General features: G+C 33.6%; 1 protein-coding gene across 2 annotated transcripts in view; it reads right to left on the bottom strand.

The window, feature by feature from the left end:
* LOC111579075 (pro-neuregulin-3, membrane-bound isoform) overlaps positions 1 to 19,061 on the bottom strand; it is a 464,743-nt gene that overhangs the window by 37,246 nt on the left and 408,436 nt on the right. For both annotated transcript variants that reach the window (XM_055018709.1, XM_055018708.1), the window contains exon 4: positions 5,263 to 5,286. In XM_055018709.1, the coding sequence (XP_054874684.1) occupies positions 5,263 to 5,286 (24 nt within the window). The remainder of the gene's footprint in view (positions 1 to 5,262; positions 5,287 to 19,061) is intronic.

Here is a 19,061-nt window from a genome sequence, read left to right on the forward strand (position 1 = left end):
TATAGAAGAACGTTTTATAATGTTCTATAATGTGTTCTCTCAACAAAAAGGCAGATATTTCACATTACAGGAATGTTATAAAATGTTCTTTATAAAAAAACATTTTTTGGACAAAAGTTCTATGAATATTTTCAGTGGAATGATAGAACTTTCTTCTTAAAGGTCGGAGGACTAAAGACGTTCTAAAAATGTTGACTGTTCTCCTCTAACGTTCTCAAAATATGTTACACTGACAACATTCTTCCTCTGTTGTCATGCATCACTATGGAACATTTTGGTAACGTTTCCATAACATGTTCCTCCAACAGCATCCCCAAAACATCCTCAGAACCTTACAGCCCGGATATTCCACCTTTGTTAGTACATCACAATACAGGAACGTCTTATGGAGAACAAAGAACATTCTGTCATCTGACGTCTCTTTAACATCTGGCAAACATCCTTCTTTTGAGAACATCATTTGTTTGTGGTCTTTGTGGAAGAACATTCTACAATATGTTTCCTCCTTTGTATGACATTAAGAGCACATCCTTCCTTTGCATTATTGTGGAAATGTCTTATAAAGAACGTTTTGTGATCTGACGTCTTGTTCATTCATTAGTTATCACTGTGGAAGAACGTTCCACTACACGTTTCCTCCTTTAATATATTACATTACAGGAACATGGTGAAACAGTATGAATTAAGAAAGGTTCTGTCACTTGAGGCCTTGATAACATCTGGAAAACTAAATATTTCACTCATTATTGAAGAGGAAGAAGATCGTTCTATGATGTTTCCCTCAATAACATCCTCAAAACATCCTCAGAACATTACAGTCAGAATGTTCCACCGTTGTTCCTATGTCACCTTAAAGGAACGTTTTATAACTAACATTCTGTCTTCTGAGACATCGATAGCACCTGGACAACATTTTTGGAATATTTCAGAACGTTCTTCCTTTGTCATCAGGGAACATATTCTGAAAATATTCTCTCAATGTTCCAAAATGTTTGTGTCTTAGTTGACTATTAATCTAATTGGAACATTATTTGATTTAATTATTAGATTATTTCTTTAAAACCTTACTAGAACTTGTTAACCAATGTTGTTGGAACGTTCCCTGCTTCTACATTTTCAAAGTAAATCTCACCAGAACTGTTCTCTTTCTGCATCTGCAGTCAAATGAACTAAAGCTTCTTTTTTTCTGGGAACCTGCTGAGACTATGCAAACTTGGCAGTGACAGATGATCTTTTCCACACAGCTATCTTGCAGGTTTTTCCCATTTATATTCAGCGAGAGGTTTTTTTCTGCCTCTGCAACATTGTTGGGGCTGCTGCGGTTCCTTTGCCGAGAACGTCTCCAGCACTGCCAGCGTCTTCCCCGGCTTTGTGGTGAGCAGATAAATAAGAACCTCCCACGCTCCGAGGATTTAAACTAAAGGAAAACACACACATCTGCTATAAATGTCACACATTCTTATTGATTATTGATAAAAGTGACTGAATCTACACTTTACCCGGCGGACGAAGCGACAGAGCTGCAGCTTAAAGGCCTGAAATTGTAGCTTTGGATAATAGAGTTTAATGATGTTCTCCTCTCAAGGGTCTCTTTGAATAGCAGCTGATGGTGCATCATTATTTTGGAAGAACCCGACGTCCTCATGTTGATGGTTTCAGTCTCAGAGACACTCAAAGTCTACAAAGTGACCATTTATAGCGGCTGGTTCTGCAGTTAGACGTCTTTAAAGGAAGCCTGCGCTCCTTGAAGAATAAAAACAACAATGAGGGTTCTGCAGAGATCTGTCACCCTTTTGTGTGAACGTTAGATCTCACTTAAATCAGAAATATGTTTAACATTTAACACAGAGCTTCAAAGAAGCTGCAGCACAGAAAGAACTGGAGTAAATGTATTAAATGACGGAATTAGAAAGAAGGAAAAGAACCTCTAGGAACATTAGAGCATAATGTTGGGAACATGTTCCAAAAAGACATTTATAATGTTTTTAAAGAACATTATCCCACTTTTTAACAATAACATTCTATAAAAAAAGAAAACATTATTGTATTGTTATAATAAATATCTGTAAAATGTTCTTTGACGATCAGACTAAAATGTTTTCTTTAAATCCAGAGTAGAATTTGTACATAATGTAATGCGATTGTTTTGGGAACGTTCTTTACCACTTGGGCTTGTCTCTTTCCAGCTAGAAATAAAAAAAAAACATTCTGAGAAAGTTCTGGCAATGTTTTCAGCAGATATCCATTTTTGTCATTGCATCAGTGTTCTCTTTAAAGGTTCTGCAAAGTTCTAGTGATGCTTTGAACAGGAAGTTCCCTGAATGTTCTTCTAAAGGCATTCTAAAAATGTTTAAAACAAAATCAAGAGCTCCTGCCTTTGTTAATATATTAAAATACAAGAATCCTTTATAAAAGATGTTCCATCATCAGAGGACTTGAGAACAACTTGAAAACATCTTGAGAACAACTCAAGAACACTGGTTGGAGAACATTTATCTTTTCATTTTCTGAATGTTGCAGTTTGTATCTTTAATAGGAACATTATTGTATTGTTAGAAGACGTATATATCCGTAAAATGTTCTTTGAAGATCAGACTAAATTGTTTTCTTTAAATCCTGAGTAGAACTTGTAAATAATGTTAGCAAGTGTTTTGAGAACGTTCCCTGCCACTTGGGTTTGTCTCTTCCCAGCTCGAATTTTTGGATTTTAAAGACGTTCTGGCAATGTTTTCAGTAGACAGTTTTTATTTGAGCACTGCTCTCTTTAAGGTTCTCCAAAGACATTTTTAGACCATTTATGCCCAATAAAATCACATATTCAACATTTAATAAGGAGGTTTGAGGGGCTGCAGCAGCAAAAAAGAACGGGAGTAAATGTATTAATATGATCAGAGAAATATCCTCTGCAGTTTGATAAGTCTTTTTACTGAAAACATTTAGTCAAATCGCATCTGGGTTATTTTTCATAGCGATGCATGATTCATGGAGATGAACTGGCCCCGTCCAGCAGCTTCTGGGGTTAAAATTAAAGAAGAAGGTTGAGATCTTTAAGCGACCCAAAGCTTCATAAAACACAGAATATATTCAGCAACTCTTGGATCCTGAATTCTGCTTAATGCATTTTTTATATGGCAGTGAATCCAGTCAGTCAGTCAGTCATGTGGGCATCAATATTTCTTTTCCATCAGAGATCACTGAGCTCTGACTGGAAGATGTTCCACCTGGTTGTAGATCAATGTCAGAGCAAAGTGCTACAGGGGCCGTTCTGGGGTCCAGATTTGAAGTCATGTTGATTTTCTATTTCCATCCAGAGGGTTTAAAGTCGAGTTGGTGCTGGAAGGAGGCAGTTTATCAAAGACCAACCGAGCCGAGCTCGTTTGTTTTACATTATGTTGAAACCAGCGATGAAAACTGACATTTATGTCATTTAGTTGTCTTTCAGGAGGGAAACTGAGGAGGAAAAGTTTTCATTTCATCTCATTCTGCTCATTTTGACGACTTAGGAATAAGAAAAACGTCAGGATGATAAAACATTAGACCTCAACAAGAACAGAGAAGGAGAACATCAGTCAGTCAGAGTTGTTTTCAATTTGAAATAATATTTTACGTAGATTTTCTGTTAAATTCTGAGGAGCAGTTTTGTTCTTTTCAAATAAGCATCTCAGCTAGCAGGGAACATTGGATGACATTACCTAATAATGTTCTCATCAAATGTTCAAAGAATCTTTTCAGAACATTTTTCATTTTAATAATGTTTCCAAAAAGTTAATGTAACATTTTACTGTCAGCATTTAGAGATTGCCAGGTTATGTTCCATAAAAACAAAGAAAGAACATTCTCAGACCAACATTCTAAAAGTGTTTTCTAGATTTTCAGATGACTTCGTTACAACATGTTCCCGTAAGGCGATATATTACCAAAGGTGGAACATTCTCCCTCGCAATGTTCTGTGGATGTTGTTGAGGGAACACATTATAGTACGTTCCCCTAGAAAACATTAGCGTAATAACAGAAAGGAAGAAAGTTCTAAATGCAACATTTAGAGAGTGTTTTAAGGATGTTATCGAGAAACGTTCTTTTTAAGGCGTCCCTGTAAAAAAAAGGTGGATGCCTGTAAAGTTCTGAGGATGTTTTGGGGACGTTGTCAAGGGAACACACTATAGAATCTACAAAACGTTTCCACAATATCCCAAAGTGTTACATGATAATAAAGGAAGAACGTTCTCAGTGTAAGAAGCTTTGAGAACATTAGCACATCTCTATCTATCCATCTATCCATCTATCTATCTGTTTGCTCGAAAAAAGTTCTGAGAAAGTTCTGCAAAGTTCTAGTAATGTTAATAAAAAATACTGATAATATTTATTTAAAGGTAGGAAAATGTTCCTTATGGAATGTTAAACCATTCATTATAAAATATATTCTTTGCAACCTTATTAGAACTTGTAGGCCATGTTCGCTGGTTTTCTGCTTACTGGGATCATTCTGGTAATAAAAACACAAAGAAAAAAGCAAAAACTTCCAGCTGAAAACATGACTAGGAATGTTTTTAAGAACTCCAAACTTCCAGCTGGGATGTCAGACAAAGAGGAGGACGATTTCCTGGCCGCTTTACTGCCTTTCTGACCCAAAATTACGCCGGCCGAGAGGGAAAAAAAACGGTTAACAACAAGCCTCCATGTGGTTAACTAGCGCTCCTGAGCTGTGATACCCGACAGCAGAGCCAAGAACCGGGGAGAGGATCCTGGCAGAACCACCGGCATCCGACACACAACCAGCGGACAATCTCACACAAACACACACACACACACACACACGTACTAATGAGGAGAGCATTTGATAACGGTGCCAACATCACAAAAAAAAAACAATAAAACCCCCAGAAAAACTCCCTCGCTGCGCCTGCCCGCCTCTCTGTTCTCACTGTTTCCAAGGAGACTGCAGCACATTGGTATTCTGAAAGGACACTTCATAAGCAATTGTGAGAGAAAAGAAAGAGACAGTGCAAGAAAGAGGGAGAGAGAGAAGCATAACGCTGCAGACACATAAACACACATGTGTGCTCAGAGATAAAAACACTGCTGCAGAGATGCTGCTGGATATGTAAATGTAAATTCACGCAGTGGATGTTTTTTTTTTGTTCAGTTCCTCTGTTTTCACGTCAAAAGCTATAATACGTGATTATGAACGATGTATGTTCTGAATGTAAAGCTGCTATTTACAGGTGTGACTCAAAAAAAAGAAAAGAAAAAAGGCTTCCTTACCCATAAACTCGATGCCCAAGTGGTCTGTGGAGAGAAAATAGAAAACAGCTATTGAGAATACAGATCTTTAATAAAAGCTGCTGCATCTGTGGTTTATTTCTGGTCACAGGGAGGCAAAAAACACACGTTAGTGATGCTAGATGACAAACACATGAGGTGCATGTTGGAGTATCAGTGATCATAATGTGTTTTCTGACTCAAATTGAGGCTTAACCTGCACTTTATTTTCTCAGTCAGCATCACATTATGAACGCTGGAGCTGTTCAACATCATTTCACACAGAATTCAGAGCATTTGAATGACAGTTATGAAGCTGTTGGTTCAAAGTTGTGGGTCAAAATCAGATCAATTTGGGCGCCCCTGTAGCTCAACAGGTTGTCCAGGTGACTCATAAACAGGGGCTATAGTCCTGATACAGCAATCATGGGTTTGAGTCCGACCCACGGCCATTTACTGCATGTCTTTCCCTGACTCTTCTCCCCACGTTTCCTGTCTCTCTCGCCACTGTGCACTATAATAAAAGGCCACAAAAAAGTTTTAAAAATCTGATCAATTTACAAAGATTAATCAGATTGACTGAGATTTTAAGTGACAATCCTGAATCACAGGTTTAAATCTGCCTCAAATTCTACAAACTGAAGTTTTGTTTTCATCTCCTTAAAATTTCTGAAACAAGAAAAACGTCCTTGCCCACACACTTGACAAATGATATTGAGTTTTGCAAAGATATTTCCAAGAAAAGTGGGTCTATATAATTTTTAACAAGATTTATTACATTAGCTGAGATTTTAAGCAACAATCCTGAGTCAAACCTTTAAATCTGTCCTTAAGAAAGCCTCAAAGTCTGAAACTGTAGTTTTGTCTTTCTCTGCTAGAAATTAAGTCTCGTGCAACTAAATTCTAGCTGCAAATATATTTCCAAGGAAAGTGCAACCAGATGACTTCTCATGCATTTACCAAAATAAGGATTTTTTTAAAATGAAGGAGCTTGTTAAGTCTGCGTTGCACTATGAACATTGGAGTTGTTTCACATGTTTCACAGAATTCATAAAATCTAAATCAACATTTTATGACATCTATGAAGCTGCTTGCTGCCGTTTTTAGTCAGATTGGATCAAATCACAAACATTAATCAAATAAAGTGAGATTTTAAGTTCTAAACTTGGTTCAGAGGTTTAAATCTTTCCTCATTTTAAACTGCAAAATTCATGCAAATAAATTGCACAACTTGAGGAAAGGAAGGAAAGTGTGACTGGATTATATTTGATGCAATTAAGGTAATGATGAAAAGTTGTTAATAAAAGATGCTGAATACTTTTTCCTTTGTCAGCATCGCTCTGAAAAGAATTTATTTCTCATGATTACACAGAATTCATAACGAGGAGCAAAGAACATTGATAATGAGACATTGAAAACTATTATGTATGTTTTTTTCTAACCCTGCAGTACAGAAATATTCAGCTTTTTAAAAACAGTTTATTTGCTTTCAGCACTTAATTAAGGTCACAGGAAAACTGTTACTTTGTTTATTACATTATAAGTCAACTGTGTTTTCAGAAATTTGGTGTTTTGTTTCAACCCATTTCCACACTTTTCACCATCTCCCTAACATTAACCATAGTGTTTGCCTAAAAGTCAGTCATCATCATCTTCACCTAAACCAAATTTCAACCTGAAACACTTGAAGACCTTTTTTTTTTAAAGGGCAGCGTCGCTCTCTGAGCACTGAAGCTGTTTCATGTGAAAATTTTCAACCAATCTCTGACATTTCACACATCAGCAATCTGTAGGACTTAAATCAAAATCTGATGTCAAATATGGAACTATTTGGTCATTTTGGGTGTCAAATCAGAACAGATCGCAAAAATGAATCACAAAAGCTGAAAATTTAAGCAACAAACTTAAGTCAGACGTCAGAAATTTTTCCTTATTTTCAAAGATTAAAACTGTAGTTTTGTGTTTGTCTCATAGAAATTAGTGTGTGTAACAAAACTGCAGGAAAAGCAAATGTATGCAATTTGGATGGCATCCAAATTGCACAAAATTTGAATATATTTTCAAGGAAACTGCGACCTGATTCTTGTCTTGCTATGAACATGAATAGAAAACGTTCTTAATGAATGTTTCTGACACAAAGATGAGATATTGAATCTCTCAGTGATTGAATTTCTCTCTGATCCTGCAGTAAAATGTAATGTTGTGACAGCAATATTCAGCTTTTCATCCTTGTGTTTATGCGGCCACAGCTCTTAAGGTCACAGATAATGCTTTATTTTGTTTAAAACAGTAAAATTCAACCTTGACTTGACACATTTTGCTTCTACTGTCTTTACAATGCCTGAACACGAACCAAAGTTATCGCAGGAAAACAAGCAACTACTTTATGAGAGTCTCTGAATGTAACCACAGATCTCTGGTTTATATTTGGTTTATTTCTTCAAGGTATAGATGCAGTGAGAAGAAGAAGAGTATGCACAAACAAACACTTCTGCATTATCAGTGTCTGAATAGTAGAACCGTGCACATTCTGCATTTTGGTGCCATAAACGAGTCGCATTTTTGACATGAAAAGCCCCAATTTCCCCAAATTTTGTCACAATTTTCCAGGTTTAGCTGAAAAGAAGCAGCTCACATATGCAAAATAAACTGTCCTTATTCATGTTTACTTTGAGGCAATTTGTGACCTTTTTGCTTTTAGCATTTCTTATCATCTCCTAAAAGAAATCAGTGTCTGGTTTCGCTGAGAAAACAAGCAAACAGTGGAGTTGAAAAGCAACGGTGTGGATGACAGCAGCAGCTTCTTCAGCCACCGGTAGGAAGTAATCACAGTACTGATGTCTGCGACGGCGACTTTATCTCCTGAGTGGCTCGGAGTGGGCGAACCGGTCGTTCTAATGCGAAAAGCTCCATCCAATCTGCCCCCAATCTTATCAGCCGATGTTAGCTCGGATGTAAGCGGATCATTTTTCACTTTGGCACTGACCCGGAGACCTTTCTGCCTTCAAATAAAACGTCACAGGAGAGACTGAAGATGGGCGAGATAAAAGGTGCGATGGATACTTCCGGAGCAGCTCAAATCTTAATTGTTTTATTTAAAATGTGCATGTGTTTATTTTTAGCTTTTCCTGACCTCGCCGACTGCAAGAAAATGATCTCCTCTCTGAAACCCTGCGGTTTTTCAGCCCCTTTGGGTTGAGCTATAAGCGCCGCGGCTTCCACCACACTCGGAAACTCAATTTCCTATGGAGCTCAATGAGTGGAGCCTCGCACTAAAGCTGCCAAGGTTGGGGATTTCATTTTCCATATAGCTCGCCGGGTGGAGTATATATCAGCAGCAGCACTGTCAGGATATGAGGCCGGCCTCCCATTGGGGCCTCCCATACCAAAGATGTATGCACCGCTGCTGCTGTAAACCACTTAAGATGGACGGATCCCACCACTGTCACGTGTTAAATAGAATCCGAGGAACCTGAAGCACCTGACGGTAGACTGATTCCTCCAGAGACACCTGAATCCAAAGAGGGAGGTTATTTTTTGACCACGAAAGGTTGATTTGCTAGGTTGATTTGAGTCTAAAACTAGAGTTTAATTCCTCTTAGAATGAGGTTATTTGCGTTCAGAATAAAAAACGGCAACTGAAAACGAGGAAATGATTCAGAATATTTTACTCTGTGTAAAAATTGGCTGATTTAAAAATAAATATGATGCTAAAAATAAAGGAAATAAGATCAACCATAAAGCTGCAGTGTAGAGTTTTTGTCTCCCCCTTCTGGCAGTGATAGTAATTACACAAGCATTGTTGAGCTTTTCATGTAAGTCTTGCTGTTATTTGTTCTATTTTTAACACTCTAAACCAATGCTGAGTTTCACTTTTTAACTTGAGCAGAGCTGCAATGATTAATCAGTTAGTTGTCATCTAATATTTTTGGTTAGTCAGTTGGAGTCATTTTTAATAATAATAGTAACAATAATAATGATAATAATAATAAGTATTTATTGTGAAAAATTAAATGATTATTGATAATGACAGTATTATATTATATTACAATATATACAAAACCTCTGTAAAATATAATAATAATAATAGCAATATGAATATAATAATAATAAGAAGAACAATAATAGAATTATTATTATTATTATTGTTAATAATAATAATAATAATAATAATAATAATAATAATAATAATAATAATAATAATAATAAACTATTATATTATATTATATTATATTATATTATATTATATTATATTATATTATATTATATTATATTATATTATACAAAAAATATGTAAAATATTACTTGACCTGGCCATATTAAGGCTGAGACTGTACAGTGTTATTAATTACGGAGAATTACCTGACTAATGTAATAATAAGGCTAAGACCCTACTGCATTAGAAATCATGGAACATAACCCACCTAATATAAATATAAATGTTAAGACCCTCCAGCATCACTAATCATGAAGTTTGACCTGACTAACATAGTGCTAAGAGTCTGTTAAAGATGATTAATAATATTTAAATGTAGAGTTTATTCCGGTTCAGGCCGTCAAACCTCCTGTTTATCTCTGAAATGTCCTTGAAATGTCTAATCATTTTAACATGTAGCCTTCTGGGGAAATAAATCACATCCCAATACGACCACAGCTAAACAAACGTCTGCAGTGTGTTATAAGAAACTCCTGCTGGGAGTGGTGGGGAGTCTGCAGCGTGTCGCCCTGCTTCCCCTCCCCGTGGAAACACATATGGAGATGTGGTTCCACCTCTGGAGAGATGCTCACCATGGAAGACACATTATCTCACTTCCACTGGTGTACAGAATTCCACTGACAATAAAACGAAACTCCTGCATGACTTAGCAGTGTTTTATCCAGAAATTTGACACAGCTGATGAAGGACAGGACAAGACCGGGCATGAATTACACCCACACTGAGAAAAAAGTGCATAAAACAGTCCTTTTTATCTCCAACTGCAGCCAGGAAGTTTATTCTTCTGTTACTAAAGCAGCGACCCTGGACGGAGCCTTGCTGTGTTCGAAAACATTTCAGATGTGTTCATGTTTTATCTGAAGAGACGGCAGCTTTTTAAATCAAAAGTGAGAAATGGAATCCTTTCAGAGTCGCTAATGACGCTGTGACGAATGCAGATTAGAAGCTCGGATGTCTGACAGTCAGGAGCACAATCGATTATGAAGCTGGTTTCTGTGACTCTGCCTTGAACTGATGTTCTGCAGGAACATCTATTTTACAGGTTCTCCTCACAAAAAAAAAAAAACTGCTGCAGAAGTGGATGAATTAAGATATGAATTCAGGTAATAACTGGATTGTACATAAAAGAAAATAATCTAACTGCAATTTGATCAATATTGTGCTAAAGGTAGCAGGAAATGCAACTGTTCTGGATAAAAACTTTGCACTGTAGGTAAAAAAAAAAGACCTTTAATCGAAGGAAGGTTGTTCTGTAACTTGGTGGAAACATACCTAAGAGCATTTCACATAATAACACACTAGATTTTTATGAAATATTTACTGAGAAAGCTAGTTCAGTTTATGAGTGATTGAGTTCTCAGTAATGTTGTGAGAAACAGAAAATATATTTTTGTACTTCAAAAAATCACATTTCAAACAAAAATGCATTATTATATTATATATCATTTTATTCCACTTTATTTATTTACTTATTATTATTATATTTATTTACTATTATTATTACATCTAGTCTTTTTTTTAGTTTTATCCTCTAATTTTATTTCATTTTCTTTGTTAATTGTACTCTCCTTTATTAATGTATTTAATTTTATTCTATTAATTTGCTATTATTATTATTATTATTATTATTACATCTAGTCTTTTAGTTTTATCCACAAATTTTATTTTATTTGTTAATTGTACTCTCCTTTATTGATTTACTTATTTGTATTATATTAATTTACTATGTACTTGTTAATTGTACTTTATTTATTTTTATGATATTAATTTACTACCTTTATTATTGTTATTTTTACATCTAGTATTTTTGGTTTTATCCTCCAATTTTATTTTAATTTAATCGTGAATTTTACTCCTTTTTGATTTTAATTTTTATTTACTTATTTGTTTATTATATTACTTTGGTATTATAATAATAATAATAATAATAATTATTATTATTATTATTATTATTATCATTACTACTACTAATACTAGTCTTGTCTTTATGATTTTAATGTCTAATTTTATTTTATTTCTGAATTTTATTGTATTTCCCCCACTGACTGTAATTTTTGTGTTTTATTTATTAACTGAACTCTTACTTACGTATTTTTATAAGTTATTTACTATTGATATTATTGCTCTTACCCTTGTCTTTGTGGTTTTACCTTCTAATTATTTTGTAATGACATTTGTCATTTCTATTTATGATTCTTTAGCATAACCTGCAAAAGAATCATTGAAAACTCAATGCTTGAGCTCTCCATATAGTTTAAGTTCCTGCACTTTTTCCTTGTATTTGTGTGCTATTTGAGTTTTCTTGCATATTTCTGTTGCTTGCAAGCATTTCTGCTCCAATGTGTCATGTGCAGCTGATTAAGCAACAACGTAAATAAATTCCTCCTGTGTTGTTTGTGTTTACTACACATGATGTTTCAGCACCAAACCTTGGTCTGTATCACTTCCGCCTGTCTGATAAAAATGGAATTATTGTACAGATGGGCATGAGGGAGCAGTTGCATCACCATCACATCTCCCACTGACTGATAGCTTCACTCTCCATGTGTCCAGAACAGAGAAGACGCTACATGCTATTTCCAATTAGCACCCAGCTCTCTTTGGAGACGGTAAATAAGTTGATATTTTGACAGATGGTGGCTGTGAAGGAGAGGAAGGAAACTAAATGTTGTCCACCATTCAGCCTAGATGGAATTCTATGTGAATAAGTCACACAATCATGTGATGCAACACAAAGTCTGACTCTCTGTCTTTGGGACTCTGTTGCTTTGAGTTACACTGTGTTTTGTTGTTCACTTGATTTGTGCAGGTGCATGAACCTGCTGGGATCAGAGCTCTTTGTGAAGGGAAATAAAAGGAAATGCAACAGAAAACACATAATAATAATACTATTAAGCAAGGCAGCATCTCAGTAAACACCTCCCCAAAGTTGTAATAAGTTAAGCTACTTAGAATTTTTTTATGGTCTAAATACATTTTTTTATAATATTATATTTTTTATTTTTGTTCTCATTTACCCCTAGTTATGTGTTTATTTATTTATTTATTATTACTGTAATTACTTCTAATGTCTTTATGGTTTTCCCCTAATTTATATTTTAATTTTATTTATTTATTTGTTTATTATTATTTTAGCCTTGTCTTAAATATTTTACACTCTAATTTATGTATTCATTTTATTTATTTTATTGTTCACTTTATTCTCTTTTCCAATTATTTATTTACTTTCTTATTTTATTAATTTACTATTACTACTATCGTTGTTATTATTGCTTCCAGTCTTCATGATTTTATCCTTGAATTTATTCATCTATTTATTTAATTATATTCTATTTGTTGATTTTAGTCTCTTTAACCCTCTTTTAATGTGCATTTTTAGTATGCATATTTTTATTTATTTTTATTTTATTTGTTGATTTTATTCTCTTTTGTGCATTTACTTATTTTTTTAATCTTATTTATTATTATTATTTGTTGCCTAGTCCCTATAGTTTTACTGTTTAATTTAAGTATTTTATTTGCTTATTCTATTCTCCTTTATTTATTGACAATTTATTTATATTTACAAACTATTTCCATTATTATTATTCTTACTTCTGCCTCATCTTTATGGTTTTACCCTCCATTTTCCTTTATTCCACTTGTTCTTTTTCCTTACTTTGATGTGGCATTTTTGGCTCTTTTATTATTTTATCTGGTGTTGTATTGATTAATTTTTTTGAAAATGTTTACCATGTTTAAATCAACTTTTGCTTCTCTAGTTTTTCTCTTTGTAAGCTCTAGTTTTAAAAGCTGCTATATAAATAAAGTAACTGTTATTATCTCCCACTGTGAGAAGAATTTTACAAGAAAACCATATTGATCTGCAAAATCCTCATGAAGTATACCATCTTTAGCAACTACGACAGTGGTTTTGTTGTGACTGCAGTCTGTTTTCTCCTCCAGTATGGAGGTACAGTATGGTGTGCAACAGGTGTGAGCGTCAGTTAACTGGATTGGTGGAAATGCTCGCTCCTGATTGGCCCCCAGACGATTTTCAACATAAAGAGCTGAGGTGAAGCTGCAGCTGGTGACTCAGCTGGTCTGCAGCGTCTCCACCTGTAGCTTCACTATTCAGACGCTCTGCTGGGGTTCAGCAGTTTGTTTGGTTGCTTTTGCCATTAAGTGTGACCTTGTTTTCTGCTGTTTACGTTAGATAGCGAGGCAGCGTGTTGTGTTTTGGTTTGCTGATTATACTTCCCCTTATCTTGCTTATGTTTCTTGGGATAGATTTGCTCGTTATTCTGGCCTTTGCCCACCCTGCAGCTTATCCCGGCCGCCTCCACGTGTAAACACGGTGTAAATAAATCCAGCAATTATCAAAATCTGCTGCAGCAGCGGCTCCAGACCTGCAGGAGGACGGGTCACTTTCATGTCGAGAAGGGCCAGAAAATGCTTTTCAAATTGCTCTCGGACTATTTTTTCTTTTCAGGTCACACGTCCATCCGGAAGCTTCCTGACAGATTAATGTCTGCGAGCTCGGAGCAGAAAAATGGGCCCAAAAATCCCCAAACAATCTATCCACTGGATGCCAGGCATTGTTGGATTTGAATGTCGTATTTCACTGACCTGTTTCATCGTTTCATCATTTGTTCTCTTCTCCCTCTGCATCCTTCTCTCTCTCTCATTTTTTATTTTTTTTTTGTTTTTGCCCACAGCGGTTACCATGGCAACAAGGTATCTGTATCTTCTAACCTGACAGAAAGTCTTTCATCTGCTCTGCATCCATAAATCAGAGCGGGCGCAAACAACAGGCCCACGAGGATGATCTACTCACGGCTTACTTTGCTACTTAAAACCCACTCGGAGTAAACACTACGGGAAATAAAGCCACTAACACACTTCATGGTGCACCAGTTATGTAACACGAATTAGCACCAAAAAAAAAACACTTTTAGCTCAGTGTTTTGATTTAACAACACATTTATTGTATAGTTGGGGGTTGACATGAAGCCTGGTTTCCTGCAGAAACCAAACAGAAGAGAGCAGCTGGAGAGTCCTGCACTGGCATCGTACCTTTTTAATAAGGCAGAAATAAAGAATAGCAAAGGAATCCGGTGCAACAAATCAATAATCAGAACACAACGCAGTGCACAGCAACATAAAACACCAAATAAACAGTGCAGCAGAGCAGGCTGGACAGTTACAACAAGCCAATTTAAACTGCAGTAGCAAACTGGGAACATGCAGAAACCTTCAGTGCATTGAATAAAAAAGAAAGAGATGCAGCCTATAAACTCCTGAATGTAGTATAATGTGCAAAAAAGCTATCATAAATTAAAATGAAACAAAAGTTTTGCAGAACTTTTTAAATTTTGTGCTTTTTAAAAAATTTTCAGTTCATTTTATTTCATTTGTTAATGTCATTCTCCTTTATTTAAATGTTGATTTTTTTATCTTATTTATTTACTATCATTATTATCATTATTTAGTAGTAGTATTTTTATTTACAATAATGATGAACTATTATTATTATTATTATTATTATTATTATTATTATTATTATTATTATTATTATTATTATTATTATTATTATTATTATTATTATCATTTCTAGTTTTGTCTTTATGGTTTCACCCTCAAATTTTTCAATTTTATTTAGTTTTGTAATATTTTATTTAATAATTGTATTCCGTTTTATTTTTTTACTTACTGTTTATCTTTATTATTATAATTATTATTATTTTAGCCTTGCATTCAAACCTTTACCGTTTAATTTATTTTTTTACTTTTTTAATTTGCTCATTTATTTTATTTTATTTTGTCAGGTACTTTGTAATTTATTTCATTTTAATTTCATTTTTAATAAATTATTATTTTAATCTCTTAATTTCATTTAAATTTTCTTTATTGTCTGTATTTTTTTATTTGTTAATTTTATTCTGCTTTATTTACTTATGTTTATTACAGTTATTTACTATTAGTATGATTTTTTAAAAATTATTTCTACCCCTGTCCTTATAATTTTAACCTTTTTTTTAATTCCAATTTCCAAAGAACTTTTCCTTAAATACACTCTCTACACCAGTCCATCATCCTCTTTATTTCTTTGCTATTTTCCGCCTCCTTTTTAATTTTCGATCCATCTTTCTCACTCTTTTAATTCTGTACCAACTTTAATGTGGAAGCTTCCCTTCATCAGTGCATTAAAATAGAATTTTTTAACAGTTTAGAAAAAAATTTAAGATTTCCTTGAAAAAAAATCTGTGCATGCAAATGTTTTCTCTCATTCATAAAAATATCCAGACAACATAAGAGGGATGAAAATAGTCCAAAGAAAAAAAGGAGACTTTAGATTCCTGCTGCTGAGCTGATGTAAATTTCTTTCCTGACATACTGGAAAAGTCAGACTGTGTCAATGTCTTAGATTTTTTTTTAGTTTTAATATCACTTCATTACGACCACATCTGCCCAGATGTTTTGCTTCACATAAGCGTTCGTGATGGAGGTGGGAGGTGGTTCCATTAGAGGCTACAAACACAAACAGCAGCTCCCTGGTTCTTGTGTTTAGCTGAAGAAATTGCATTTCTTAACCTCCATTCAATGCTGACCTCCCTCAGATTCTTTTTTCCTGCTCTGAGCACAGCATTAAAGCAAAGTGACTCAAAACGAGACACTGAGGTCCAAACATCAGAGTCTACTTTGCTTTTTTATTCCAGTTTTTGGGTTGAAATCATTTTTCTCTCTCAAATTGCTTTTCGGTGCAGCACAAGGATGGATTCTGCATTAGTGACGTTTCTACAAGGCTCTGAGTTAAATGCAGCTGAACTGGAAATACATCTGAAAGAGGAAAGAAATGTTGTGTACAGACTAAAGTACTGTTTCTATCACTTTAAATGCATGGCTGCAGGATAAAAATTCTAAAGTACACAATAGCTTTCATATTATTTTCATGGGTTTTGTTGCCATAATGTTGCATCAACGTAATATTTTGTGTAATTTAAACTCACATTTGAAACTAAAATTTAAGTTGGGGTAACATTTTCTTTGTATCCTCTTTTACCCCTGACTTACTCACTATTTATGTGTTTATTGTATTTATTTACTATTATTGTTATTACTTCCAGCCTTGACTTCATGGCTTTTCCCCTCTAATTTATTTTATTTTTTTTTTTGAAAATTCTCTTTTACTCTTTATCTACTTTTTAATTTATTTAATTTATTTTCTGTATTTACTTATTACTAGGATGATAATAATACTAATAATTTTAGCTTGGTCATTAGAGTTCTACCCTCTAATTCATATCTTAATTTAATGTATTTTATTTGTTGATTTTATTCTCTTTTACTCTTTATCTATTTATTTATTTAATTCACTATTACTATAATAATATTATTAATAACAACAACAATAATTTTAGTTTTGTCTAAGGTTTTATCAGCTGATTTTTTCCCTTTTATTTACTTGATTCTCTTTTACTATTTTTTCATTTGCTATTATTATTCTACCCTTGTCTTTATGCTTTTACCCTGCAATTTTAATTTTATGTATTTTCATTCTTTATCTTATTCATTTATTTATTAACTAATAATAACAATATTTTTAAATTTTATTTTTTGTTCATTTTATTCTCTTTTACTATTATTTATTTACTGCTGTTATTATTACCTCTAGTCTTAGCTTTAAGCTTGTCTTAATAAGTATTTCAATGTGTAATAATGTGTAATTTAAACTCAAATTGCTGCATTAGTTAATTTAACACAAAATTTAAGTTGAAGTAATTTCATAAAATTGGCTTAAAAAGTGAATTTTCTTCACATTAATTTTTTCAGTTTTACCAACTTATAAGCTTGTGTTCATAATTATGATAATTAAACACATAAAACTTAGACATTACTTTTAAATAAAGTGGAAATACGGCTTGAAACCACTAAATTTTCATGAATAATCAACTCAAAAACATATTAAGTCAGCGGTAATTTTCTTTAGAAGTTATCATCACTTAAGAGTGTTGTGTTAATTTTTCCCTGCTATTGTTGAGCCAGAACGTTATTTTTAGGGTGAATTCTCCTGTATGTTTAGATACATTGTTGCATTAGAAAACACAAAAAAGGATTTCTGTAAACTGCTGTGTTCGTGTTTTTCGTCTCAAATACTAGTTGCTAGTTACACAGAACGTGTTAGAAAATGTTCAATAATGCTGTTTGCTCCAGATTCTGAACATTTGGATTCGGGTGGAGCTGCTTTATTTAGCATCGAGCTCGTTGGTCCAATCTGTTCTGACCACTGTGCATCATCTGCTGATCAACAGGCGGATAAACGAAGATGTAAACAGTCGGTGACACGTTGTGATTCAGCGAGGCCACGCCCACGGTGTTCTGTCAGTCATGTTCAGGGTCGCATCAACGAGAAAACAACTTCCTGTCTGGCCTTCAGGCGACAACGTCCTCATGAAAACACTCATTATATCTGCTAAAGCTTCTTACTCAGCCTTAAATCTAAAATCAGAGCTAATGACTGTAAGCATCAACTGATTATTCATGAAAATTTGGTTATTACAAACTAGTACTTCCATATTATTTTAAAAAATGTAAATGTTAAATACTCTATTTACTATTTCTTTCTTCTTTTAACTCCCTGTTTAACAGCAGATGATTTTAAACAGTCAAAAAAGTATTTGAGCTAAAAAAAATGCAAACGATTATATTAATCTTTTTTGAGTTATAACTTCTGATAAACTTATGCTTAACCAACAAATTCTATTAAGTTAGAGAAATTATCTTTTCCTCTACAATCAAAAGTATCAATAATTATTACTTACTTCATGATTGATAGCATAAACACAAGTTTTAAGTTGACTATTCAGGAAAATTAAGTTGTTTTCTCAGTTATTTAAAAGAATTTAAAATGTGCCTAATTAACAAAATGCTTATATTTTACTTATGTTAATATTTTTAGTTCATATTTTTCTACTTCTATTTATATTATTAGGTCATATTTTTCTACTTATGTTTATATTTTTAGGTCATATTTTTCTATTATGTTTACAGTTTTAGGACATCATTTTCTACTTATGTTTGTATCTTTGGATCATATTTCTCTATTTCTATTTCTATTTTTACTTCATATTTTCCTATCTACGTTTATATTTTTAGGACATATTGTTCTATTTGTGTTTATATATTTAGATCGTTTTTTTTACTCCTTTCTACTAACCCTACCCCACAAAATATTAAGTTAATGCAACAATATTATCCCAACTCAACCCATAAAAATGATGTTTACAACTGAAAAGGTTTGTTGAAATCTGTAAAATTTTTATCTTGCAATAATGCATTTAATAAAGCAGCTGAAAAAATGTTGTGATGAAAGCAATTTCATTAAGTTACATCAATTTGAATCTAAAAAGTTGAGTTTAAACTACATACAATATGAAGCTGATGCAGTTATTATAAACATTATTATGTCAAGCTGACTCTTTGAAATTATGTTTGCAGCTTTAAATATTTGTCCCAATCAGTAAATTAGGACATTCATCTTTCGCTGCCATGCATTAATAAAGAGGTAGGTGCTTATTAGTCCACTCTATGCAGATATTTGTTAGAT

Source organism: Amphiprion ocellaris, chromosome 16 (genome assembly GCF_022539595.1).
Source record: "Amphiprion ocellaris isolate individual 3 ecotype Okinawa chromosome 16, ASM2253959v1, whole genome shotgun sequence".
Taxonomy (NCBI): Eukaryota; Metazoa; Chordata; class Actinopteri; family Pomacentridae; genus Amphiprion; species Amphiprion ocellaris.